General features: G+C 23.2%; 11 protein-coding genes across 11 annotated transcripts; 8 read left to right on the forward strand and 3 right to left on the reverse strand.

Moving 5' to 3' along the window:
• Positions 1-440: 440 nt before the first annotated feature.
• On the forward strand, positions 441-1,577 carry DDB_G0292454 (SET domain-containing protein; the record flags this gene model as incomplete). The annotated part of the gene is made up of 2 exons (XM_629627.1): positions 441-713; positions 819-1,577. The coding sequence occupies 2 exons, from the start codon at positions 441-443 to the stop codon at positions 1,575-1,577; spliced, it is 1,032 nt and encodes a 343-aa protein (XP_629629.1).
• Positions 1,578-1,704: 127 nt separating this feature from the next.
• Positions 1,705-4,093, reverse strand: apeh (N-acylpeptide hydrolase; the record flags this gene model as incomplete). Its single annotated transcript, XM_629628.1, has 2 exons — positions 1,705-3,566; positions 3,661-4,093. The coding sequence occupies 2 exons, from the start codon at positions 4,091-4,093 to the stop codon at positions 1,705-1,707; spliced, it is 2,295 nt and encodes a 764-aa protein (XP_629630.1).
• An 848-nt stretch (positions 4,094-4,941) lies between these two features.
• On the forward strand, positions 4,942-6,708 carry DDB_G0292458 (hypothetical protein; the record flags this gene model as incomplete). Its single annotated transcript, XM_629629.1, has 1 exon — positions 4,942-6,708. One exon carries the CDS (start codon positions 4,942-4,944, stop codon positions 6,706-6,708), a length of 1,767 nt encoding a protein of 588 aa, XP_629631.1.
• Positions 6,709-7,108: 400 nt separating this feature from the next.
• Positions 7,109-8,452, reverse strand: psmC5 (26S proteasome subunit ATPase 5; the record flags this gene model as incomplete). Its single annotated transcript, XM_629630.1, has 2 exons — positions 7,109-7,360; positions 7,493-8,452. 2 exons carry the CDS (start codon positions 8,450-8,452, stop codon positions 7,109-7,111), a joined length of 1,212 nt encoding a protein of 403 aa, XP_629632.1.
• Positions 8,453-9,682: 1,230 nt separating this feature from the next.
• Positions 9,683-10,773, forward strand: rpl6 (60S ribosomal protein L6; the record flags this gene model as incomplete). The annotated part of the gene is made up of 2 exons (XM_629631.1): positions 9,683-9,684; positions 10,065-10,773. Coding segments are annotated over 2 exons (711 nt in total).
• A 1,057-nt stretch (positions 10,774-11,830) lies between these two features.
• Positions 11,831-12,900, forward strand: DDB_G0292462 (hypothetical protein; the record flags this gene model as incomplete). Its single annotated transcript, XM_629632.1, has 2 exons — positions 11,831-12,516; positions 12,615-12,900. The coding sequence occupies 2 exons, from the start codon at positions 11,831-11,833 to the stop codon at positions 12,898-12,900; spliced, it is 972 nt and encodes a 323-aa protein (XP_629634.1).
• A 405-nt stretch (positions 12,901-13,305) lies between these two features.
• Positions 13,306-14,889, forward strand: DDB_G0292464 (DiGeorge syndrome critical region 14-like protein; the record flags this gene model as incomplete). Its single annotated transcript, XM_629633.1, has 1 exon — positions 13,306-14,889. One exon carries the CDS (start codon positions 13,306-13,308, stop codon positions 14,887-14,889), a length of 1,584 nt encoding a protein of 527 aa, XP_629635.1.
• An 82-nt stretch (positions 14,890-14,971) lies between these two features.
• nol10 (NUC153 domain-containing protein) lies at positions 14,972-17,174 on the reverse strand (the record flags this gene model as incomplete). Its single annotated transcript, XM_629634.1, has 2 exons — positions 14,972-16,771; positions 16,875-17,174. 2 exons carry the CDS (start codon positions 17,172-17,174, stop codon positions 14,972-14,974), a joined length of 2,100 nt encoding a protein of 699 aa, XP_629636.1.
• A 292-nt stretch (positions 17,175-17,466) lies between these two features.
• On the forward strand, positions 17,467-19,542 carry DDB_G0292468 (hypothetical protein; the record flags this gene model as incomplete). The annotated part of the gene is made up of 1 exon (XM_629635.1): positions 17,467-19,542. The coding sequence occupies one exon, from the start codon at positions 17,467-17,469 to the stop codon at positions 19,540-19,542; it is 2,076 nt and encodes a 691-aa protein (XP_629637.1).
• Positions 19,543-19,885: 343 nt separating this feature from the next.
• On the forward strand, positions 19,886-21,994 carry anapc7 (anaphase promoting complex subunit 7; the record flags this gene model as incomplete). Its single annotated transcript, XM_629636.1, has 5 exons — positions 19,886-20,272; positions 20,358-20,673; positions 20,769-20,988; positions 21,084-21,596; positions 21,688-21,994. 5 exons carry the CDS (start codon positions 19,886-19,888, stop codon positions 21,992-21,994), a joined length of 1,743 nt encoding a protein of 580 aa, XP_629638.1.
• Positions 21,995-23,321: 1,327 nt separating this feature from the next.
• DDB_G0292472 (hypothetical protein) lies at positions 23,322-25,249 on the forward strand (the record flags this gene model as incomplete). Its single annotated transcript, XM_629637.1, has 2 exons — positions 23,322-24,140; positions 24,416-25,249. The coding sequence occupies 2 exons, from the start codon at positions 23,322-23,324 to the stop codon at positions 25,247-25,249; spliced, it is 1,653 nt and encodes a 550-aa protein (XP_629639.1).
• Positions 25,250-25,493: the final 244 nt, after the last annotated feature.

Here is a 25,493-nt window from a genome sequence, read left to right on the forward strand (position 1 = left end):
AAAAAATTATAACAATAATAATAATAATAATAATATAATAATAATAATAATATAATAATAATAATATAATAATAATAATAATATAATAATAATAATAATAAAAAAAAAAATAAGAATAACAAGAAAAAAAGAAAAAAAAAAAAAAAAAAAAAAAAAAAAAAAANCCAATTAACTTTCCTGGGACACCCTCAAATTGAGTGATGTTATTAAAAAAAAAAAAAAGCCGATTAAAAATTTTTTAAATGTTTTTTAATAAATTCTTAAATAATTTATATTATCAGTTTTATTAATAGATTTTATGTAACGAAACTTTTTTATTATATATTAAGTTTTGTTATATTATTTTTTTTTTAATTAACATAAAAAACAAAAAAAAAAAAAATTAAAAAATCGGTTTTTTTTTTTTTTTTTTTTTTTTTTAATTTACCAATTATTTTAAAATGAATAAAATATTAATCAGGAATTTTTGTACAAATATAAAAAATGAATCAACAAAACCTTTAATAGATAATATATATAAAAATATATTAAAAGATAATTTTAAAATTGTAGAAATTAAAGACTGTAAAAACAATAGAGGTTTATTTTATAATCCAATAGAATCACCAACACAAACCTTATCAGTTATAAATCCCAAAACTAATAAACCCAATCTAATCTTTAAAGAAGAACCTTTTATAAGCTATCCTTCAATTATAAAATCAAATGAAAATGTGTGTGTGTATTTTTAATAATAAATAATAATTAAAAAGAAAAAAAAAAAAATTAAAACTAAAAAATAATTATATATATATATATATATATAAATATATTTATAGATATGTAATCATTGTTTAAAAGAAATTAAAAAAGAAGAAGAAGAAATTAAACAAGAATGTGAAGAATGTAAAGTTTATAAATATTGTTCAATTGAATGTAAAGAGAAATCATCAATTGAATATCATAGTGTTTTATGTAAATCAACAGGATCAGGATTTAATTATTTAGAGAAACATGCATCGATAGAGAAGAGGAGATTTCCATTATTAGCAGGTAAAATATTAGCAAGAATGATAATGGGATATCATTTAGAGAAATCATCAAAATCAACATGGTTACCATTACAAATGTTATCATTTGCAAAGAAACCACCACCATTAGAATGGAAAGATGATTATTTAATTTTCTCAAGATCATTATTAAAAGGTATTAATAATGAAAGTATGAAAAAGAAATTCGATTATGATTGGTTCGTTAGAGTAATGCAAATTCTTTACTTGAATACAATTGGTATTGATATTGATCCAAATCAACAAAGCACCAAAATGTCATCACCAGAGTCTGGAATTGGTCTTTATTTACTTACATCATTCATCAATCATGATTGTGACCCAAATGCATTCATTCATTTCCCTGATGATCATACGATGCATTTATCACCACTTAAACCAATTAATCCAGGTGATGAAATTACAATCTCTTATACTGATACAACAAAAGATTTAGTTGATAGAAGATCACAATTATTTGAAAATTATGGTTTTAATTGTGAATGTAAAAAATGTTTAAATGATTTATTAATTAAAAGAAATAAATAAAATAAAATAATATTTAAATATATATAAAAAGAAGATAAAATGTTTTTATTTAATAATATTATTTTACCATATGGTGGTGGTAGTGGTGGTGGTGGTGGTGTAATTGTTGTAATTTTTTTTAAAAATTTTAATTTAAATATTTTTTTAACCATAATGAAATATTAACCCATTGATCTAAACGAGCATCAATTGAATCAAGACTATGACCAGTTTTTGGATACATTAAACATTTTGTTGGTACATCTCTTTCTCTTAACATACGATAATATAATAAACCTTGAGAAGGTGGAACACGAAGATCTGAATCACCTAAAGCTAATAATGATGGAATTTTGATGTTTTCAATATGGAAACTTGGTGAACATTTTCTCATTTTTTCAATTTCTTCCATTGATGGTAATGTATGATATTGAGAGGTTGGATCAGAGAGATTAATACCAGCTTCAAAGAAACACCAATCTGGAATATCGGATAAGGTTGACATTGATGGAATATCGATTACAGGATTTCTCATGATTGAAGTTTTGACAATTGGGAATCTACTTAGATGTGCTGATAAGAAACCACCATGACTACCACCAATAACACCAATTTTATTTCTATCGATTGTATTATCGATTTTATCGAGTGTGTAATTAATTGCTTGAACACAATCGTCAACATCCAAATCACCAATATAACCTGGTAAACAATCTACGAAATCTTTACCATAACCTGTTGAACCTCTATAATTTGGAATTATAATATTATAACCCAATGAGAGTAAATAAGTGATTGTTGAAACATAACCAACATCTAAATTTGAATGTGGACCACCATGAATGAAAACTAAACAACCCAATGGTGAAGATTGTGTACTATTTTTATTCTTTAAGTAAATCAATTCAAATGATTTAATTGACTCTGTGTATGGTTGTGGTGTTGGTTTTGATACTGGTACATTATGAATGGTTGCATTAAATGATTTGAAAATTGAATTACATTGTTCACTTGGTTTTGGTGAGTAAATTAATTGTTTCTCTTTATCACTACCCAAATAATCAACTAAATAAACTTTAGTTGGTTGATTTACTGATGATTCACCAATTAAATATTTCTTTGATTTAAAATCAATATCATATAAAACATAAAGTTTTGGTTCTTCGTCACCACCATCAGTTGATGATGGAATTTTAATAATTTTCAATTCCTTTGATTCATAATTAAAAGAAACAATCATTTCAGTTGATCTAATAATTGTTGAAAATAAAAATGTTTTTTCATCAATAAATGGTCTCTCTGGTAATGATTGACAGAAAACACCTGGGAATGAATCATTAAAATTCTTATAATCCAACAATGTTTCAAATGATTGTGGTGGTTGTTGTTGTTGAGTGATATTGTTTGAAGACCAATTTAAAGAGAAAATCTTTGAACAAGTATCATGAGCATAAATTCTTTCGTTAAAACCCAAGAAAATTAATTTTGAAGAATCTGGTGTAAAACGTGGTGATCTATAACAACCATTATTACCATTTGGAATTAAATTTACAATTTGCAATGGTGTTGTTAATTTGGTTTGTTTTGGATCCAATTTTTGGTTCTCTTTCCATTGATTTCTAGCATTAATAAACTCTTTGAAATTTAAATGATACAATGAACTTGATCTATTGAAACATGCTCTAATACCAAGTTTTCTTTTACCAAAATTCCAACCAACATAAACTAATCCCTCACCATTTGGTGTCCAAATGACTTGACCTGCTGATATCTTTTCAGATGGGAATGGTTCAACTGGGAATACAACCTCCTTTTCAATATCTAATATAAATATTGATGGATTTGCAACTGGTGAATAAGTTTCACCCCAATCATCTCTAAATACAAATTGATCACCAATAGCTTTATCTTTTGGTTCCTTATCAAAAAATCCTGTTACATTTAATTTTGAATCTGCAATAAATGCTACATATTTCTCACATGGTGACCATGAAAAACTACCAAACCATTCTTTTTTTTTTTTAAAAAAAAAAAAAATAAATAAAATTAATAAAAATTCCATTATTATTATTATTATTATTATTAAATTTTATTAATTACAAACCATCATTTAAAATTTTTTTATGAATATCTTTTGAAGTAATTGAAGTAATTAAATGTGAACCATCAGTAATATCAAAAGAGAATTCGAATTCAGTTGAAGGGTTCTCTTTAATTGTTAAAACTTTCTTATGTGATGGTGATACTGATATGATTGAAGTTGCTAATTCTTGTTGAATTGCTGATGAAATTACTTGGTTTTTCTTTGATGATGATGATGAATCTTTTAAAATTGTTTTTTGTGACATATAAAATTTAGTTTTCTTATTGGTGATATCAATTTGAGATACAATGATTGATGCTGATGTTTGATTTTCATTACTTTCATCATTGTTTGTAAAAAATGCGTTGTTGACTGTTGGAATTGATAATAACTCCCTGTAAACTTTAGTTGTATCTTCTCTATACTTTATTTCTTGTTCACTTAAACTTTCCATCTTTTATGTCTCTTTTTGAAAAAAAATTAAAAAAATAAAAAAAATTAAAAAAATTAAAAAATTAATTTAAACCACCACTTATTAAAAAAAAAAAATAAAAAAAATAAAAAATTAAAAAAAAATAAAAATAAATTAAATTGCGAACTTAAAAAAAAAAATTCTCACACAAACTACCTTTCATAATTTTTTTTTTTTTTTTTTTTTTTTGTCAATAAATTAATCAATTAAAGATCTTTGATTTAACTCATATTTTTTTTTTAAAAAAAATAATAAAAAATAAAATTTAATAATTGTTTTAAAGGGAATGAAAAACAAATTAAAAAAATTTTTTTTTTTTTTATAAAAAAAAGTGTAAAATCTGAATATTTTTTGTTTAATATCAATAAAAAAAGTAAAAAAAAAAAAAAATGATTTTCCAAAAAAAATTAGAAAAAAGAAATTTATTAAATGTTAGGGTTAGTTATTTTTTTTCCCCCTCCCGAAAAATTTTAATATTTTTAATAATAAAAAAAAAAAAATATGGGTTTTTTTTTCCCGTCCATTATCATATTTGCATCATTTTTTTTTTTTTTTATTTTTTATTTAATTTTTAATTTATTTTTTGAGTCAATCCTGAAAAAAAAACCAAAAAAAAAAAAACCAAAAAAAGAAATTAAAAAAAAAAAAAAAAAAAAAAAAACAGTGTTTATATTCTTTTGATGGTAACCGAAAGAAATCAAAATAACATATAGTTGAAACATAAACTCTTACAATTCTTTAAAAATAATAATAACCCCAAAAAAAATAAAAAAAATTAAAAAAATTAAAAAAAAAATAAAAAAAAAAAAAAAAAATAAAAAAATAAAAAAATGATCAGAAACTTAATCAAAACAAAAACAAAAATAAATGAAATTAAATTTAATAGGAATTTTTTATCAAGTTCAATATTAAAAATAAGAAATCATAATGATGATAGTAATAATATATTATTTTCAAATTCAAATACCATTGAAATTCAAAATCTCCCATTAAATATAACAACAACTGATCTATTGAATCAATTTAAAAATTATAAAATATCACCACATGGAATTAAAACAAAATATAATACAGATAAAGGATTTGCTTATATTACCTTTGAAAATAATCAAGATTTTATGAAAGCAATAGACAAGAAATTAATTTCATTCAATAATTTAAATTATTCAATTGAACCAATTAAACAATCATTATCATCCTTATTATTATCATCATCATCAAATGAAGAAGAAGAAGTAACAACAACAACTAGTGAAACTATAAATACAAAAGTTGTTCAACACGAAAATGTAAATATAATATCATCATTAAATTCAAATCATTATAATCATTCAATATCGTATCCAAATCAGTCAGCTATTACTCAACAATTATGGTTTGCAAGAGTTAGTAAAGAAGTTAATCCAGCAATAACTGAAGCACCAAAGTTAACAACAAAAACACCAGAAGAGAGTAAAGTTGAGGTGATTTTACCATTTAGTAGTGATTTACAATTACGTGAAAATTATTTATCCCCATATGGTAATTTAAGAATCGGTAGATTCTTGGAAGATTTAGATGCAATTGCTACAGCTGTAGCTTTTAAACATGGTGAGAATGAGAATGACGGTTATAAGAAAATGTTTGTAACTGTATCAGTTGATACAATTAAAATTCTTAGACCCTTAATTCCAGATAGGGATATTAAAATGGAGGCTAAATTATCATGGGTTGGTAATAGTTCAATGGAGATCATGATTAGAGTTTTCTCAAAAGATAATGACAAAACTCAACAATGGGATCCTGTCCTAGTCGCATTCTTTACAATGGTTGGTGTAGATCCAAAAACAATGAAACCAACACTTATCAACTCATTAAAAGTTGAAACTCCAACAGAGAGGAGACTATTCGCTGAAGGTGAACAACATAAATTACAACGTTTAAATTCAAATCAGCAATCACTTGAAAAATTACCACCAACTCCAACTGAATTACAAACTATTCATAATCTATTCATGATTTCAAAACAACAACACCAATCATCAGATGTTGTTGATAGAAATTTCATTCCAATGAATTCAACAAGTTTAGAAACTGTTATTTTATGTCAACCTCAAGAAAAGAATATTAACGGTCAAATTTTTGGTGGTTATTTAATGAGAATGGCATTTGAAACTGCTTATACAACTTGTTTTATGAAGTTTCCAGAATCATTACCAAGATTTAGAAGTATTAGTGGTTTGAAATTCCTTAAACCTGTTGAAATTGGTGATATTCTTAATATGGAATCAACCATTACCTACTCAAAGCCAATGAACTCTGAAGATGATTGTGAAAATCAAACTTATTATACTCAAGTAGAAGTTTTAGCCTATGTCACCGACCCTTCCATTGGTGAAAAAAAACTTTCAAATGTTTTTAATTTCACTTTTTATTGTGCTCCTTCAAAATCTCAAAAAGAAAAATTACAACAACAAAATACAAACAAAAAATTAAAACAAATTTTACCTCAAACTTATTCCGAAGCAATGCGTTATTTAACTGGAAAAAGAATTATTGATAGTTATATAGAATTTGATCAATCACCTTCTAAAATGGATATTTTTAAAAATGAATAAAAAAAAAAAAATACAAATAAAAAAAAAACATTCAAATAAATTAAATTTATTATTATTATTATGTTAGATTAAAAAATTAAAAAAAAAAATAATTAATTATTTGTGTTACTGTTAAACATTTTGAAAATGAATTTGATGTTAATAATAAAACACATTTTGTAACTGGATGTGTTAGTAAAATTAAATAAAGAATTGATTCAGAATAATTTTGAGGTATAATTCTTTTTATTTTTTTTTTTTTAATAATTTTTTTTTTTTTCTATTATTTTTTTTTATTATTTTTTTTTTTACAAAACATTTTATGTTATATATATATATTACTATTAAAAAGAAAGAATCTGGAAAAAAAAAAAAATATACCAATTTTTTTTCTTTCTTTTGTTTTTTTTTTTTTTTTTTTTTATTTCCATAATTTGTTGATTGACATATTTTGTTCTGAATCCTTCTTCATAACTTTAGAAACTGCCATTTCAAAATCTTCTTGAGATACATGAACTCTTCTTTCACGAAGAGCATACATACCAGCTTCAGTACAAACTGCTTTTAATTCTGCACCTGAAGCACCATTCATTTTATCTGAAATCTTTTTAAGGTTAATTCCTCTTGTTAAATTCATTTTTCTTGAATGGATCTTTAAAATATCTAAACGACCCTATTTGTTTTTGAAAAAAAAAAAATATAAAAAAAGGAATAATAAAGAAATAATAAAGAAATAATAAAAGTTAATTTAAATTATTTTTTTTTTTTGTTTTTTTTTTTTATGAAAAAAAAAAAAAATACATACAGCATCACCTGGATTTGGAAATTCAATTTTTCTATCAATTCTACCTGGTCTTAATAAAGCTGGATCTAAAATATCAATACGATTTGTACACATGAGTACTTTAATGTTTTTAGTACTTTCAAAACCATCCAATTGATTGAGTAACTCTAACATAGTACGTTGAACTTCACTATCACCACCACCGGAACCAGATTCACCACGAGATGAACCAATGGAATCGATTTCATCCATGAAAATGATTGAAGGAGCATGTTCTCTAGCCATAATGAATAATTCACGAACCATACGACTACCTTCACCAATATATTTTTGAACCAATTCGGAACCACTAACTCTAATGAATGTGCAATCGGTATGATGAGCAACGGCACGAGCTAACAAAGTTTTACCAGTACCTGGTGGACCATACAAGAGTACACCCTTTGGTTGAGCGATACCTAAACTTTCAAATAACTCTGGATGTTTAATTGGCAACTCAATGACTTCTTTGATCTCTTTGATTTGTTTATCCAATCCACCAACCATATCATAGGTTGAATCTGGTATCTTTTCAACTTTCATCAAACTGACCAACGGATCAATTTTATTTGGTAAGATTCTATGGAGTGTGTAACTTTCATGTTTCAATGCAGCTCTGGTTGATGGTGTTAACTTGGCAATATCAACGGTTGGATCAATATCAACCACGAATTTACCCTCTGGATTAACCTTTACCAATACTTTATTCTTTCCCATTAATTTGACTACCTCTGCTACATGTGATCCTGGGTTAGTCAATAATTGTAATTCCTCTTTTAACATTCTTACACGATTATTTAATTCATTTCTTTGTGCTTCTAATCTTCTTAAATCTTGTGCTTTTTCATTAACTTTAATTTCTAATTCTTCAATCTTTGAACAATAATATGATTTAATACCTTTTGTTTCATCTTTATTTTGTTGATTATTTTGTGCAACCATTTTTTTTTTTTTTTTTTTTTTTTTAATTAATTTAATTCCTTTTTTTTTTAAAAAAACCCAAATAAAAATTTTTTTATTTTTTCCTCTGAATATTAAATATAATATATATCAAAGTAGGGGGGGGGGTTTTTTTAGAAAATTTTTTTTATAATGGAAAATTAAAAAAAAAATTTATTAAAATTAAAAAAAAAAATTTATTAAAAAAAAAAAAAAAAATTTAAAAAAATTAATTTAAATTTTCCAAATTAAAAAAAAAAAAAAGGTGAACTTGATCATGGAAGTTCACTTGGTGTTTTTTTTTTATTTTTTTTTTTTATTTTTTTAACCCTTTTTTATTTAAATTAATATAATTTAAAAAAAATATAAAATATAAATTAAAAAATAACTAATATCAAACAAATAATTTTTTTTTTTTTTTTTTTTTTTTTTCTTAATTCTGGAAATTATGAACCGATTTCTCTTTTTTGTGAAAAATTATGAATTACTTGGGAATTAATTTTTTTTTTTTTTTTTTTTTTTTTTCTTCTTATTTTTGTGTTATTAATTATTGATTTTTAAGATTAAACCTAATCCTTTTTTAATAAATAAAGATATTAATCTTTACTGTTTTTTTTTTCACATTATTTTTCCCAACTGCAAAATTTTTTTTTTTCCAAAATATTTAATGATCTTTTTAAATTTATATCCAAAATGTTTAAATATTTGAAAAAATAATAAATAAATGCACATATATATATATATTAATATAATTCGAAAATTTTAATTTTTTTTTATTCATATTTTAAAATAACCATCTTCTTTTTTCATTTTTTTAAATTATTTTAATCTCAAAAAATGGAAAGTTAGTTCTTTTTTTTATTTTTAATATTAACTTTTTATTTTTGTCCTACTGTTTTTTTTTTCAAACATTGTGTTATTTAAAAAAAAAAAAAAAAATATCCCGAATAATAATAATAAAATAAAGTAATAAAATAAAAGAGATTGCAAATAAAAGAGTTATTTTTAAAAAGTATAAAAAAATAAGAAAAAAAGGTAATCTAAAAAAAAATAAAAAAATAAAAAAAAAAAAAAAAATAAAAAAAAAAAAAAAATAAAAAATTGTCAACACGGTAACACTAAAAAAAAATTTTTTAGAAAAATAAAAAAATCAAAAAATTTTGCGTCGCGCATTCGTTTTTGAATTTTTTTTTTTTTTTGAAAATTTTTTGTTAGTTACAGAATACAGAAAAAATGTATGTTGGACTATATCACATATCACATATCACATATAATAATTTAATGTGTGATAATATAACTCAATCAATTCACTCTCTCAAATTTGAAATATAATTATATAATGATGGATAATAGTTGATTAGAGATATAATAGATAGAAAAAAAAAAAAAAGAGAAGGATTGAGGATATAGGATATAGATTATCAAACCACAATTACAGGTACACAGCATTAATTTTTTCAATCTTTAATCTTTAATTTCAATCTATCTTTAATCTTCAATAATTCAATCAACATATAAATTTATAAATCAAATGAAAGAGAAGGAGAAAGAGAGACGAGTAATATATAAAATATAGATTATGGATTATTAATATTGATTTAAATTAATTAATTAGGGCTCTTGACAATAAATTTGTTGCTAAAGGATTAAGACTCTACAGTGCTCGTTCTGTCGCAAACAGAACCAAGACCTTTGTTGCCAAGAAAAACAAGGTTGTTGCACCAAAGAAAGTTGTTGCCCCAGTCACACCAGTTGAAAAGACTTTCGGTAAAGGTAAACGTGTTATTGCTGCCAAAGCTTCCAAATTTGCCCCATCCATCCCAGCCGAAATCAGAAGCACCGCTGCCAAAAAAGTTCAACAAAAAGTTGCTCTCCGTAAATCAATCACCCCAGGTACCGTCCTCATCATCCTTGCTGGTCGTTTCGCTGGTAAACGTGTTGTTGCCTTAAAACAATTAGACTCTGGTTTAATTTTAATCACTGGTCCATTCAAAGTTAACGGTGTCCCATTACGTCGTATTGATCAAAGATACGTCATTGCCACCTCAACTAAAATCGACGTCTCAAGTGTTAAAGTTGCTGCCACCATCAACGACGCTTACTTTGCCGCTGAAAAGAAATCAACCACTAAATCTGAAGGTGCTTTCTTCAGTGACGAAAAGAAAGCTGAAAAGAAGAAAATCGCCGACTCACGTGTTGCTGACCAAAAATCCGTTGACTCTGCAATCTTAGCTGTCCTCAAGAAAGAAAAATTCTTAACTGTTTACTTAAAGACTAAATTCTACTTGAAGAAAGGTGAATTCCCACATCAACTCAAATTCTAAATAAACTTTTTTTCTCTTAAATCCTCTTGCAATAGAAAATAATATATAAAAAAAAAAAAACTTTTAAAAAAAAAACTTTAAATTATAATTTAATATTTAAATTTTATTTATTTTATTTATATCTCATTATATCATTCAATTTGAAAATTTAATATTATAATTTAACAATAAAAATTAATTATTTAATTTAATAATATTATCTATTTTAATTAATTGATTTTTTTATTTTTTTTTTTTTTCAAAGAAAATGAAATTTAATATTACCATTATTTTTATTATTTTTTTTTTTTTTTCAGAAAAAATTAAAACAAATATTTTTAAAAATTAAGAAATCAAAGATAAATATTACAACACAATGGTGTTTTGTTTTGTTTTGTTTATTTTTTTTTATTTTTTTTTTTACAGATTTCCTAAAAAAAAAAAAAAATAAAAAAATAAAAAAATAAAAAAAAGATCTAGTCAGTTTTTTTTTTTTTATTTTTTTTTTTTTTTATTTATTTTATTTTATTTTATTTTATTTTATTTTTTTTTATTCTTATTCACATATTTTCAATATCTTTGAAAAACCCTTGGTTTAATATTTAAAAAAAAAAATAATAAAAAAAATAAAAAAGAATTCCAAAAGGACTTCGAAAATCTGTTGAAAAGATCGCGAAACCAATTTTTTTAATATTATGACATAGGACCCTAACGAAAAGGCACTCCAAATATGGAAGGAAGTTGAAATAAATTAAATTTTGATTTTTTAAACTGTTTATTGTTTAATTTAATTTTTAAAAAAAAAAAAAAAATTAAATGAAATTCTTTCTCAATATAAATTAAACAATTTTTACCATTTTTTTTTAATTAAATAAATAAATAAAAAAAAAATAAAAAAAAAATAAACTTTCCAATTTCCAAATTACTTATACAAATAATAATAATAATAATAATAATAATAATAATTATTAATCATAAAATAAAATAAAATAAAATAAAATAAAATAAAATAAAATAAAAAAAAAAAAAATAATAATAATTATCAATTACTAATAATATATAATTTATAAATTAAAAAATGAAATTATTATTTAAAATATCAACTTTACTTTTAATTATAATTCTTTGTAATTTTTTTAATTTAATATATGGTTTTCCTGGATCATATTCAGGATGTTCATCAATATCATATTCACAAAATGAGCTTGACACAATACCAGCTTCATTTGATGTTAGAACGAATTGGGGTGATTGTATGTCACCAGTAAGAGAACAACAGAGTTGTGGTAGTTGTTGGGCTCAAGTTACATCTGGAATTTTAGCAGATAGAATGTGTATTGAAAGTGATAAAAATATTAAAATGTTATTGTCACCACAATATTTAATGGATTGTGATGGAAGCTGTGTTTCCGATGGTGTAAGTGGTTGTAACAATGGTTGTAAGGGTGGTTTCGTTGGTCTTGCTTTAACTCGTTTAATTAATGAAGGTATTGTTTCTGATGAGTGTCTTAGTTATCAAGCTTCAAAAGATTCTTCATGTCCAACAACTTGTGATGATGGTTCTCCAATTTCAAATACAACCATTTATAAAGCAACTAGTTGCAGAGCTTTTCCAACTGTTCAAGATGCTCAATATGAAATTATGACAAATGGTCCTGTCATCGCAACCTTTATGTTATACAGTGATTTTAAACCACATAAATGGGATGTTTACATTAAATCTTCAAATACTCAAGTTGAAAGTCATGCAGTAAGAGTTGTTGGGTAAGTAGTTTATATATTTATTTTTTTTTTTTTTTAAAAAATTAATTATCTAATCATTTTTATTTTTTTTATTTTATTTTAAAATTTAATATATTTAGATGGGGAACTACAAGTGATGGAGTTGACTATTGGATTGCTGCTAATAGTTGGGGAACTGGATGGGGTGATAAAGGATATTTTAAAATTCGTAGAGGTAGTGATGAAGCAGCTTTTGAAGAAGGCTTCATTACTGTTACTGCTGATACTGCATCAGTCCCAACTTCACAATATGGTTTGGAATATCAATTTGGAGGAAATTCTTCCACATTCTTAAAACCATCCTTTTTAATTTTATTAACTTTAATTGTTTTATACTTTTTATTAGTTCCAATTATTTTATCATAATTTAATTGTTTTAAACAAATCGAAATTCCTGAAAATATTAAAAAAAAAAAAATTTCCATTAATTTTTTTTTTTTTTTCTAAAATATCAAATTTATTACTAATTATACTCAAGTAAATTAGGAAATAAAATAAAAATAAAAAAATTAATAAATAAAATAAATTGCTTAATTTTTATTTTTAAATTGTTGAATTTATTTCAACAGATCTTTTTTTTTTTTTTTTTTTTATTTTTTTTTTTATTTTTATTTTTAATAATTTTAATTTTTATTTTTTTTATTTTTTTTTTTTTTTTATAATTTCTCTTTTTTTTGAAACTATATATACAATAAATTTTATAATATATACATATATTTTTTTAAACCACTCCCTTCACAATTAATTAATTATTTATTTTATTTTCTTTTAATGTCAAATAATAGTAATAAAAAATATAGAGTTATAAATGAAGAGAAATATGTAGATTCATTAAATAAAATTATAGTTAGGGATTTTTTCCCAGATTTACCAAATCTAAGGGATCAATTAGAATGGATGGAAGCAGTAGAAACAAATGATTTAGATAGAATTAGATCAGTTCAATTAGCATCATTAAGAAAAGAAACAACTGTTAGAAGACAGCATGATGACATTACACCTTCAATTAATAATAATAATAATAATTCAACATCATTTGAAACACCTATAATACATAACGAATTTGATAATAATAGTAATAATAATAATCAAGATAATAAGAAAATTAACAATATTGAGGATGATGATAAACATATAGAAAATACTAATTTGGATAATTTTGTAAATACATTTGTAAGCGAAGATGATGCAAGTTATATAGATATTCAAAAGAAACAAAATGAAAGAATATTAATAAAATATAAATGGTTATTCGATAAAGCTAAAGAGATTAATAAACATAATCAATTACAATTAGAGGGAAATAAAGGAACTACAACAACAACAACCACAACAACCACAACAACCACCACAACTAACAAAAATTTATCATCTATAATTGAATATAAACCACCAAAAAATATTGTACCAGATACATGGAATTATAAAGTTAGGAATACATTAATGTTTAAACCTGAAAATCTTGATCCTTCATTTAATAGGGAAATAATTGGTGGTCCACCAAAAGAAATTCAACATAGTAATACAAGAATAACTGGTAATATTTGGGAAAATGAACCAAAACCTCAAAATATAAATAGATTTCGTGATAGTAATAATAATAAACCATTTTCTGAAATGACATTACAAGAACAAATTGAAAAACTAAAACAATTAGAAGAAGAAGGTAAATCATCGATGGAAATTGAGAATTCGACATTTGGTTATTTATCAACACCACAAATTATACCTGGTAGAAGTATTGATGATAGTAGTGGTGGTGGTGGTGGTGGTGTTGGAGAATCACCATTAATGACATGGGGTAGAGTTGATGGTACACCATTGTTATTGGACTCAAGACCCATTTCAACACCATTAGATATTAAATTAAGAGGTAGTGGTGCACCATCATTTAAAATACCAGAAACACCAAAAAGAGAACAACTTGCAAATAAATTATTTGAAAAAGTTGCTGTATCAAAAACTAAATCACAACAATCACCAATTGTAAATAGAAATAAAAGAAATAGTACTGGAGGTATGACACCAACCAGATCACTTGAAAGTTTATCGCCTGCTGCTCAAAGATTACTTCAAGCTAAAGGTAGTTTAACTCCAACTCATATTAAATCTAAAAATCATATAGATGATCAATTAAGAAAGAGTTATACATCTTTATCACCTTCACCTAAAAAACAAGTTTCAAATAATTTTACACCAACACCAATTACACCAAAATCAACACCATCAAACCTTTCAAGAAATATTTATAATAATGATACCAAAAAAACAACAACAACGATAAAAACGACAGCTGCACCACTTCCAAACCCTTCAAATTCATCAATAACAGATAATTTATTAGATTTTACATAAAATTATTTAAAAATAAAAAAAAAAAAAAAAAATTATATATTTATATATATATATATATATGGGAGGGGGTGAAAATTTTAATTTATTTTTTTTTTACAACTTTCTTTGATTTGTTATTTAAATTCTTTTTAGAAGCTGAAGGTATGAATGCTATTTCTAAATCACCATTATCTTTTTTAGTTATTTTAGTACCATCTTTTTCATCTTTATCATCTAAACCTGTTGCTTTCTTTATTTCTTTACCCACTCTAACACTGAATGGAGCACTCTTTAAAATTTGTTGTTTTCCAGATTCTTTACCATTTAATGATGGTAATGAATGGCCAGTTTTAATTTCATACATTTTAATTGGTTTCTTTGATTTAATCTGTTCTTTTTGTAATTCTTTTCTTTTATTTGTAATTGGATTTGATTTAATTTTAATATCATCTTCATCATAATCGTCATCGTCATCACTATCTTCACTATCACTATTTCTATTTTTATTTTTATAATTATCTTGATCGTCGTCGTCGTCATCATTGTCGTCATCACTATCTTCATCATCAAAATCAACTTTATCGAAATTATCTTGAATATGTTTATCCAATTTTGAAATTTTAGATCTTGGATTTACTCTTAAGAAAGCTTCACTTCCTTCATCTTGTTCAAAATCTCTATTTTCAAACATTGCTTTAAATCTTGGATCTGATGAAGAAGATTGTGTAATTTCAGCATCCATTGGTTTGTGAGAATCTTGTTTTTGAATTTCATATTGAGCAGCGAGACGTTCAGCAAGTTTGGCATTGACAGCTGGTTTATTAATTGTAGTTGATGATGAAGAAGTTGGTTTCTTGGTGAGTGAAATACGAGTTTGATTCTTTTCAGCTAATTTATCTTTAATTTGTTGTTTACGTAAATCTTCATAATTTGTTGGATTTTTAGACATTACAACTTTATTATATAATTTAATGTGAATGAAGTAACCATGCATATAAGCCTTCAAATAACCAGTACCAATTAAATTTTCAATATCAAGTTTAGCAACTTCATCACGTGTAATGAATTTATAATCTTCGTATACTAATTGTTTATCTTCTTCGAGTTCTTCTGTTAAATTATCCAAGAATGAACACCAACGTGGTGCAGCACCCAATGCAGGTACATAATAAGTTTGAATCTTTTGTGTGTTACCTGGCATTAACAATAAACCAGATCCATTGGTCACCACCACGTCGGTAATCGGATTCTTTGGCTCCAATACCATATGAATTTTACCGGTATCCTTCTCGAATGATTTAAAGATTTTAGCATCTGATGACATAATTCTTTGTGTACCATCACCACTAATATGGAAATTGATTGAATTAATTGGTAATTGGTATTGGTGCATCTTTATCATTGATGGCGATGCTGAACGAATATCGTACATCAAGACACCGCCATTCGATGTGCCCAAACCCAATAACAAACCGTCTGGTCCGAATTTACCTGCAGTGATTGAAATTGGTTCAGAATCTTCATCTGCACTATTATAATCTGGCAATGCTGCTGCTGCGTTGATTGTTGATACCATTGTTCTAACCCTTGGATCCCAACATTCAATAAAACCATTTTCACCACCCAACATCATCAATTGGTGTACTGGATTTTGAGCTATAACATTAATACCACCATTCAAATGAGTTGTCAATGGTGCTAAAAATCTACCTTCTTCTAAATTTAATCTATAAACTTCTGTATCTGATGCTGTAATATATAAATCACATGATGGTTTATGATATGTCATATCTCTACCTAATTTTGGAATTCTAGTTTTAAAATATGATCCAAATTTTGCATGAAATTCAATATATCTATCATCTCTTAAAAATACTGGTTTTGAATAATCATCTGATAACATCTTATATTATAAAAAAAAAAAAATTAAAAATTAAAAATTATTAATATATTTATTTTTTTATAGATTTGAAGATTTTTGTAAAAAAAAAATAAGCACTACTTACTTCAAAAGTTACAACATTACAATCTAAATTTCTTGAAACTTTTTGAGATAATTGTGATAATTCAAATACTTTAAATTGTGGTGGATAAATACCAGTTGCCATAATATATTGACCATCTTGTGAAATTCTAACACGTTGAGATGATGTTTCAAATGAGAAATCTTGAATTAATTCAATTCTTTGATTAAATTCTTTATTCTTTCTTAGTTCTTCTCTTTTATTTTCTGATAACCATTCTGGTAATGATTTACCTGCTGAAACATTATATATTTTAACACCATTTGTAGTTAATAAATTCATTTTTTATTATTACTACTTTTAAAAAAATAGTAATTTTTAATTATTACTTTTTTAAATTATGAAAAAAAAAAAAAAAAAAAAAAAAAAATAAAATTTTATGAATTTTTTAAAAAACGACAAATACTCGGTTTTTTTTTTTAAATTTTTTTTTTTTTTTATTTTTATTTTTTTATTTTTATTTTCCCCAATTCTTTTTTTTTTAATTTTTATTTTTATTTTCCACGATTCAAAATTTTTTTTTTTTTTTATTATTTACTAATTTATTTTATATATAAATAACAAAAAACAAATAATGTCAGATTCAAGTGATAGTGAATCATCATATAATTCATCATCATCATCATCAAGTGAAAATGAATCAAATAAAGATGAAAAGAAAGTTTTATTTCAAGATGATTCAGAATCAGAAGCTGAAAATGAAATTAAAGTAAATGAAAAGTTTGAAAGAATGTATGAAGCTAAAAAAGCACATAATGAATTAATTTCAGCATCAACCACACTTGAAGAAGATGAACAAAGTGAAGATGATGATGGTAAATTTGATTCAAAAGTAATGAAAGATGGTTTCCTTACACTTTTACCATTATTAGCAAAAAAAAAAACAGATTTATTATTAAAGAATAAAGATGTAAAATTCTTTAATAATAATAATGATAATAATAACAATGATGAAGAAGAAGAAGAGGATGAAGGATCAGATGAAGCAGATAGCGAATCTGAAGAATCTGAATCTGAAAAAAAGAAAAAGAAGAAACCATTCACATTAAAAGATTATCAAAGAGAGAAACTTACAAAAACAATGAATAAAGATCAATATGAGGAATCTGATGAAGAGGATTTCGATTCATTACCACATAATAAACAACAAGAGAAATTAAAGAAAGATTTCTTTGATGCTTCAAGAAAATCATTTAAAGATGGTGGTGGTGATGATGGTGATGACGATGATGGTGAAGATGGTTCAGATGATGATTTTTTAGTTAAAAGAAAAAAGACTGAACAAGATCAAGAGATTGAAGATAAAGAATTTGAAGAATTTAGACAACGTTTAGAGAAAAAGAAATCACCATTCCTTGAAGAGACTGATACAATTAGTGAATTTTGGAAAGGTAAAGATGCCGATACTGATGAGAAATTCCTTAGAGATTATTTGTTAGGTCAAAAATGGCAATCTGACAAAGGTAAATTACCAACCTATGAAGAGATTCTTAAAGAATTGGATCAAGATGAAGGTGAAACCGTTAAACAAGATGATTTCGAACGTACTTTTAATTTCCGTTTCGAGGAACCAGGTTCAGCAATTATCGTCAATCATCCACGTACAATTGAAAACTCAGTTCGTCGTAAAGATTCCGCTAGAAAAACAAAAAGAGAAAAGAAGAAAGAAAGAAAAGAACAACGTGCTGTTCAAAATCAAGAGAAAATTAAACAACTCAAAAATGAGAAAAAGAAACAAATCCTTGAAAAAGTTAAAGAAATTAATAGTATCACTGGTTCAAATTTATTCAATTTAGATTCTGTTGATATTAAAAAGATTGATCCTGAAATAATGGTAAAATCAATTGGTAAAAAAGTTAAGCAACCACAACAACAAGATAGTAATAATAATGAAGAAGAAGGATATGATGAAAACTATGAAGGTGGTGAAGGTGATGATTATCAATATGATGAGGGTAATGGTGGTCGTTATGATTTAAATAAAATCATTGAGTCAGGACTTTATGATGACCAATTTGAAGATGATGGTGAAGTTTGGTCAAATGAAAGAATGTCAAAAGAACGTGAAGAATTAGAATCAATGTTAGATAGATATTATGAAATGGATTATCAAGATCTTTTAGGTGATGATACTCCAGTTCGTTTCAAATATACAAAAGTTGAACCTGATTCAACCATTTCAATCGATGATATCTTGGAAAAGGATGATAAAGATTTAGAAAAGATTTTACCATTAAATAAAATCGCCACCTATTATAATCCTTCCTATAAAGGTTATCGTCAAAAAGCTGATAAAAGATATTTCGATAAACCTTCAACTAGTAAATATCTCACAAAATCTTCAAAAACTTCAACAAATTATAATAGTAAATATAATCAAAATAAACAATTTAATTCTAAATTTGATAATAATAATAATAATAATAAAAATAATAATAATAATAATAAAAATAATAATAATAATAATAAATTTAATAATAATAAAAAAGAAGAATTCAGTAATAATAAAAAAGATTATAATAATAATAAACCACAACAACAACCACAACAACCACAAACTACTGAACCAACTGAACCAGCTGGTGAAAAGAAAAGAAAAGCCAAGAACAAAAATAAAGCATCCACTAATAAAATTCAAAAAGTTGAATAAAAATATTTTTAAAAACAAAAATAAAATAAGAAATTAGATTTTCTAAAAAATTCTATAAATAATCCAAGATTTTCATTTTTTTTTTTTTTTTCTAATGGACAATTTAAGGTTTTTACCTTTTTTTTGTTTTTTAAAAAATTTCCCTCCAAATTTTGGGAAAAAAAAATAAAAAAAAAAAAAAACACAAAACAAACTTTTTTTTTTCATTTTCATACTTTATTCTTGTAATTAACAACTATTCATATTGTAAATAAACTTTTTATTTTTTTGTAAAAAAAAAAAAAAGAGTAAAAAAGGTAAAAAAAAAAAAAAAAAAAAATATAGGTATATATAAATTCAAAAAATGATTCAACAACTTCCAATGGTTAATGTTGAATTAATGATTAGTAATTTAAGAATTTTAGTTGAATCAAAGCAATTTTCATCAGCAGAATTTTTAGGTAATTTTGTAATATCAGTACCAAATCAACAAAAAACACCTCATCAAAATATAATTTCATTTTCTTTATTTGGTGACTCTTTATTTGGAAAGAATGAATTTGTTAGATCATTAAAATATTTTAAACAATCATTAGATATATTATTTAAAGTCTATAATAATCCAAATAATAATAATAATAATAATAATAAACAAGCAGACTTTGACAATAAACAATTTGAATACGAATTAAAATATAAAATATCATTATGTTATATTAAAATTAATAGAAATAATTTAGCAATTTCATATGTAAGTAATTTAATATTAAATAAATATATATATATGTATATTTATAAATTTTTAAAAAATAGTTATTAATAACAAAAAAAAATAGCTTGAATCTATACCATTTAGCTCAAGAGGATTAGATACACATTTAACAATTGCAAGATTATATAAAGATATTGGTAAAGAAAAATCAAAAGAATGTATTATTAGTTATAAAGAAGTTATAAAATTATGTCCATTATGTTTAGAAGCAATTAACTCATTAAAAGAAATGGGTGAAAATGTAGATCAAGTTTTAATACCATCAATAAATAAATTTCAACAAAAAAATAATAGTTTTAATTCAAATAATATAATAGATTTATCTTGGATATCTTTATTATCAATGTCTCAATATGAAATGAAAAGAAATCAACCTGAAAGTAATTATAATTATTATTATTATTTTTTTTTTTTTTTTTAATATTATTATTATTATTAATTTTATATTATTAATATTATTTAATTATTATTTTAGAATCATTAATATTATTAAAAAAAGTTGAATCTAAATTTTCAACAAATTTATATGTTTTAGAGAAATTAGCATTATCTTATTTATATCATGATGAACCTTCAATAATTAATACATTTAATATCTTTCAAAAAATTAGATTATTAGATCCATATTATATTGGTTCAATGGATATATTTTGTTCATTATTAAAAAGAAGATCATTACAATTTGAATTAAATAAGTAAGTATTGTAATCATATAATTATTAATAAAAAAAAAAAATAAAAAAAAAACATATTATTAATTTTTTAAAAAAAAAAATAATAATAAACAAAGAGTATGTAATGATTTAGTAGCATCAAATCCATATTGTGCAGAAACATGGACATCAGTAGCATTATTTTATTTTTTAAAAGAAAATGTTGAAAAATCATTAGAAAATGTTGATAGAGCAATTAGTATTAAAGAATCACATGAATTTGCACATTCATTAAAAGGTGAGATATTATTATCATTGGATGAGCCAAGAGAAGCATTACCCTCATTGGAAAGAGCATTCCAACTTTCAAAGAATATTTTAACAGCACGTGAATTAGTTAGATGTCATTTAATATTAAATCAAATGAAAGAAGCTTTAGTAGTCGCTGAAACTATCAATAATCTTAGTCCTGACTACTCGAAAACAATGGCTTTACTTGGCATGGTTTTAGCAAATCAACCTGAAGAAAGAGAAGAAGCTAGAAAAATTTTAACAAAAGCTTTAACTTTATCTCCACATTGTACTGACACTGTTTTAACTTTAAGTAAATTAAATGTTGTTGAAGGTAGATTTCAAGAAGCAATTGATATGTAAGTTAATATATTAATAATACACTCACTCTTTATATATTTAATTTATTAATTCTTTTATTTTATTTTATTATATTAAACTAAATTTTAGTTTAAATAGTCAATTGGAATATCAAGAAACAGATTTAATGCACACAGAAATTGCAGGAGTTTATTTAACTAAAGATTATCATGAAGATGCAATGATTCATTATAATAGTGCATTAGAAATTAATCCTCAATATGAACCTGCATCAAGAGGTATTGCAAGATTGGAATTAATTATGAAAGGTATTGATCCTGATCAAGAATTAGATCAAGAGAATGATGATGATGATCAAGAAGAAGGTGAGGGTGAAAATGATCAAGAGGAAAATGATGACGATGATAATGACGATGATGATGAATATATTTCTTAAAAAAAAAAATAATAATAATATTAAAAAAATAAATAAAAAAATAAAAGAATTTAAAAAAACTTAAATTTGATAAAAAAAAGCAAAAGAAGAAATAAAAATAAAATTAAAAAAGATATTTTTTCTAAAAAAAAAAAAAAAAAAAAAATGAAAAATGAAAAAAAAGATATTTTTTTTTGATGCGAAAGTGGCTCACGTGACTTTCCAGTTTTTTTTTTATTTTTTTAAAAAATTCGAATCCTTCTTTTCACTTTTTTCATATGATTCTGATAAGATAATAATCTTTATGAATAAAAAAAAAAAAAATTTAAAAAAAAAAAAAAATTAAAATAATAAAGGGTATATTTTGTGTTATTTGTCTTTGGCACGTGACTTTTGGGGTGCGATTTTCAAAAAATAAAAAAAAATAAATAAAAAAAAATAAAAAGATAATTGCAAACATATTTCGTAAAATTCTTAATTTTAAAATCACCATTATAATAATAGATAATTGATTGAATTTAAGCTTTGAATATAAAAAACAAATAATAAAAAAAAAAAAATATATAAAAAAAAAAAAAAAAAATATAGGACTTAATATTTGCATGCAAAAATTATAAAATCAAGTGGTTTTCAAAAAAAAAGAAAAAAAAAAAAAAAAAAAAATAATAAAAAATAAATGGGCAACAGTGTATAGTGTTGTTGTGTGTTTAAAAAATTTTTTTGAATTTTTTTATTTTTAAATAACCACTCCCAACTTTTTTGATTTTTTTTTTTTTGAATTTTATTTTTTTTTTTTTTTTTGTTTTTTTTTTTTTTATTCTTTTTTATTTTTTTTTATTTTTTTTTTATTATTTTTATTTATTTTTTTTTCCAACACTAAAAACAATTGACACATAAACTGTTGTTAATTAAATTATTATTATTATATATAACCAGTAATTGTTTAATAATAATTTTAACTTGATTGTGTAATTTTTATTTATTTTAAAATTAATTTTTTTTTTTTTTAATTCTTTATTTTTTTAGTTTTATTTTTTTTTAAAAAAAAAATAAGATAATTCCTGTTTTTTTTTTTTATTATAACAGAGTATTTTACTTTATTAATAAATAAATTTAAAAAAAAAAAAAAAAAAAAAAAAATAATAAAAATAATAAAAAATAATAAAAATAAATAATAATTCAAAATAATAATATTGGTACTAAATAAAAAAGTTGCAAAAAGTGAATAGAAAAAAATAAAAAATTTTTTTTTTTTTTTTTTTAAACAAAATTTTCTCATTTTTTTTATAATTAAAATCCATAAAAAATTAATTTATTTTCTTAGCTTTAGGGAAAAATTAGAAATAGAATGAATAATAATAATAATAATAATAATAATAATAATAATAGTAATAATAATAATAATAATAATAATAATAATAATATTTATAATAGCAATAATAATTATAGTGGTGGCAACAACCAATATAATAACTATTATAATAATAATAATAATAATAATATTAATAATAATAATAATAATAATTCATATAATAATGAAAATAATAATGAATTTATAGAAGATTTACAGGATCCAGACTTAGATGCATTAACAAATTTAATAGTTAACAATATACCAAAATCAATGGATTCAAACGAATTAAAATCATTATTTGACAAATTTGGGGAAATAGAATCATGTAAAATTGTTTTCAATCGTAAAAAAGATGGCAATGGCAATAGCAATATCAATATCAATAGCAACAACAGCAATGGCAGCAATAGCAACAACAACAACAACAACAGTAATAATAATAGTAGTTTAGGATATGGATTTGTTAAATTTTCTAAAAAAGATGAAGCAGCTATGGCAATCGAACAATTGAATGGTTTTGAAGTCGATTCTAAACCACTCAAAGTGTCATATGCTCAAGCGAGCAGTAGTCAATCCACTCATGCAAATCTCTACATTAATAGATTGGAACCACATGTAACCAATGCTAATTTAAAAGAGGTATTTGGTAGTTTTGGAGATGTGATAGATACTAAAATTTTAACTGACCCTGATACTGGGGCAAGTAGATGTGTAGGCTTTGTTCATTTCTCACAAAGAAGAGAGGCTTTAAAAGCTGTATCTTCAATGAATGGTGCTAACATACCTTTTCAATCTACTCCCATTTACGTTAAAGTAAGTTGATTCTTTTTTTTTTTTTTTTTCATTTGAATGAATTGCTTCACTTTTTTTATTTTATAATTTTATACTTTTAATTTTTTAATTTTTTATTTTCCCTCTTGAAAATTAATCTTAACATTTCCTTTTTTTTATTTATTTATTTTTTTTATTTAATTTCTTTATTTATTTATTATTTTAATATATAACTTCCCGTTTTATTTTTTAATTTTTAAATTTAATTTGTCTGATAAATTTTATATTTTCCTTAAATTTTTAATTTCTAAACTAAGTTTGCAAATCAATTGAGTGGAAATAATAATGGCAATAATAATAATAATATTATTAATAGTAATAGTAATAATAATAATAATAATAATAGTAATAGTAATTTTAATAATAATAATGGAAACTTTAATAACCCTTTCAACTTTAATGGTAATAATAATAATAACAATAATAATGGAAATAATTACAATAATAGTGGTAGTAGTAGTAATAATAATAATAATAACAATAAAAACAGTAATGGAAACCATAATAATAATGGCAATAATTTTAACAATAACTATAATAGCAATTATGGTAATATGTATAATAACAACAATAATAATGGTAACACTAATAACAATTTTAATAACAATGGTAATGGGAATAACAATAACAATAGGAATAGTTATAATGGTTATGATAACAATAACTATAATAATAATAATAATAATAATAATAATAACTTTAGTGATGATTACAATGGATACAATAATTATAACGGCAATAGTAGTAGTAATGGTAATAATAGTAATAATAATAATAATATAATGTCATCATTTCCAATTCATATTTCCAATTTACCAAATAATATAGATGAAACCTTTTTATATAAGCTATTTGCTTTTGGTGCAATTTCAGGTGTTCAATTATTAAATAATGGTCAAGCTATTATCACATATTTAGATTATCAAACTGTTCAAAATGCAATTAATACCTTAAATGGTAAAATCATTTCCGGTAGATCATTAAAGGTTGTTTGTCTTACAAACTCTTCCCCTTCAAATGATAATAATATGATATATGGTAATGGTAATGGTAATGGCAATGGCACCAATGGCAATAATATGTACTATTGAAAAAGCTATTGAAATTACTTTCCACATTTTCCTTTTTTTTTTTTTCCTCGTTCTCAATCAATCCATAAAAAAAAATAAAAAATAAAATAAAATAAAAAAATGAAAATCAAAATCAACAAACAACAAAAAAAGATTATATATAACAATTTTACATTAAAAATGGCACTCTCTCTTCTTTGTCTTAGCTTTAGTCTAGTCTTGGTTTTAGTTTTCAGTCAGTGTTTTAATTTTAGTGAATTTAGAA

Source organism: Dictyostelium discoideum, assembly GCF_000004695.1.
Source record: "Dictyostelium discoideum AX4 chromosome 6 chromosome, whole genome shotgun sequence".
NCBI lineage: Eukaryota > Evosea > Eumycetozoa > Dictyosteliales > Dictyosteliaceae > Dictyostelium > Dictyostelium discoideum.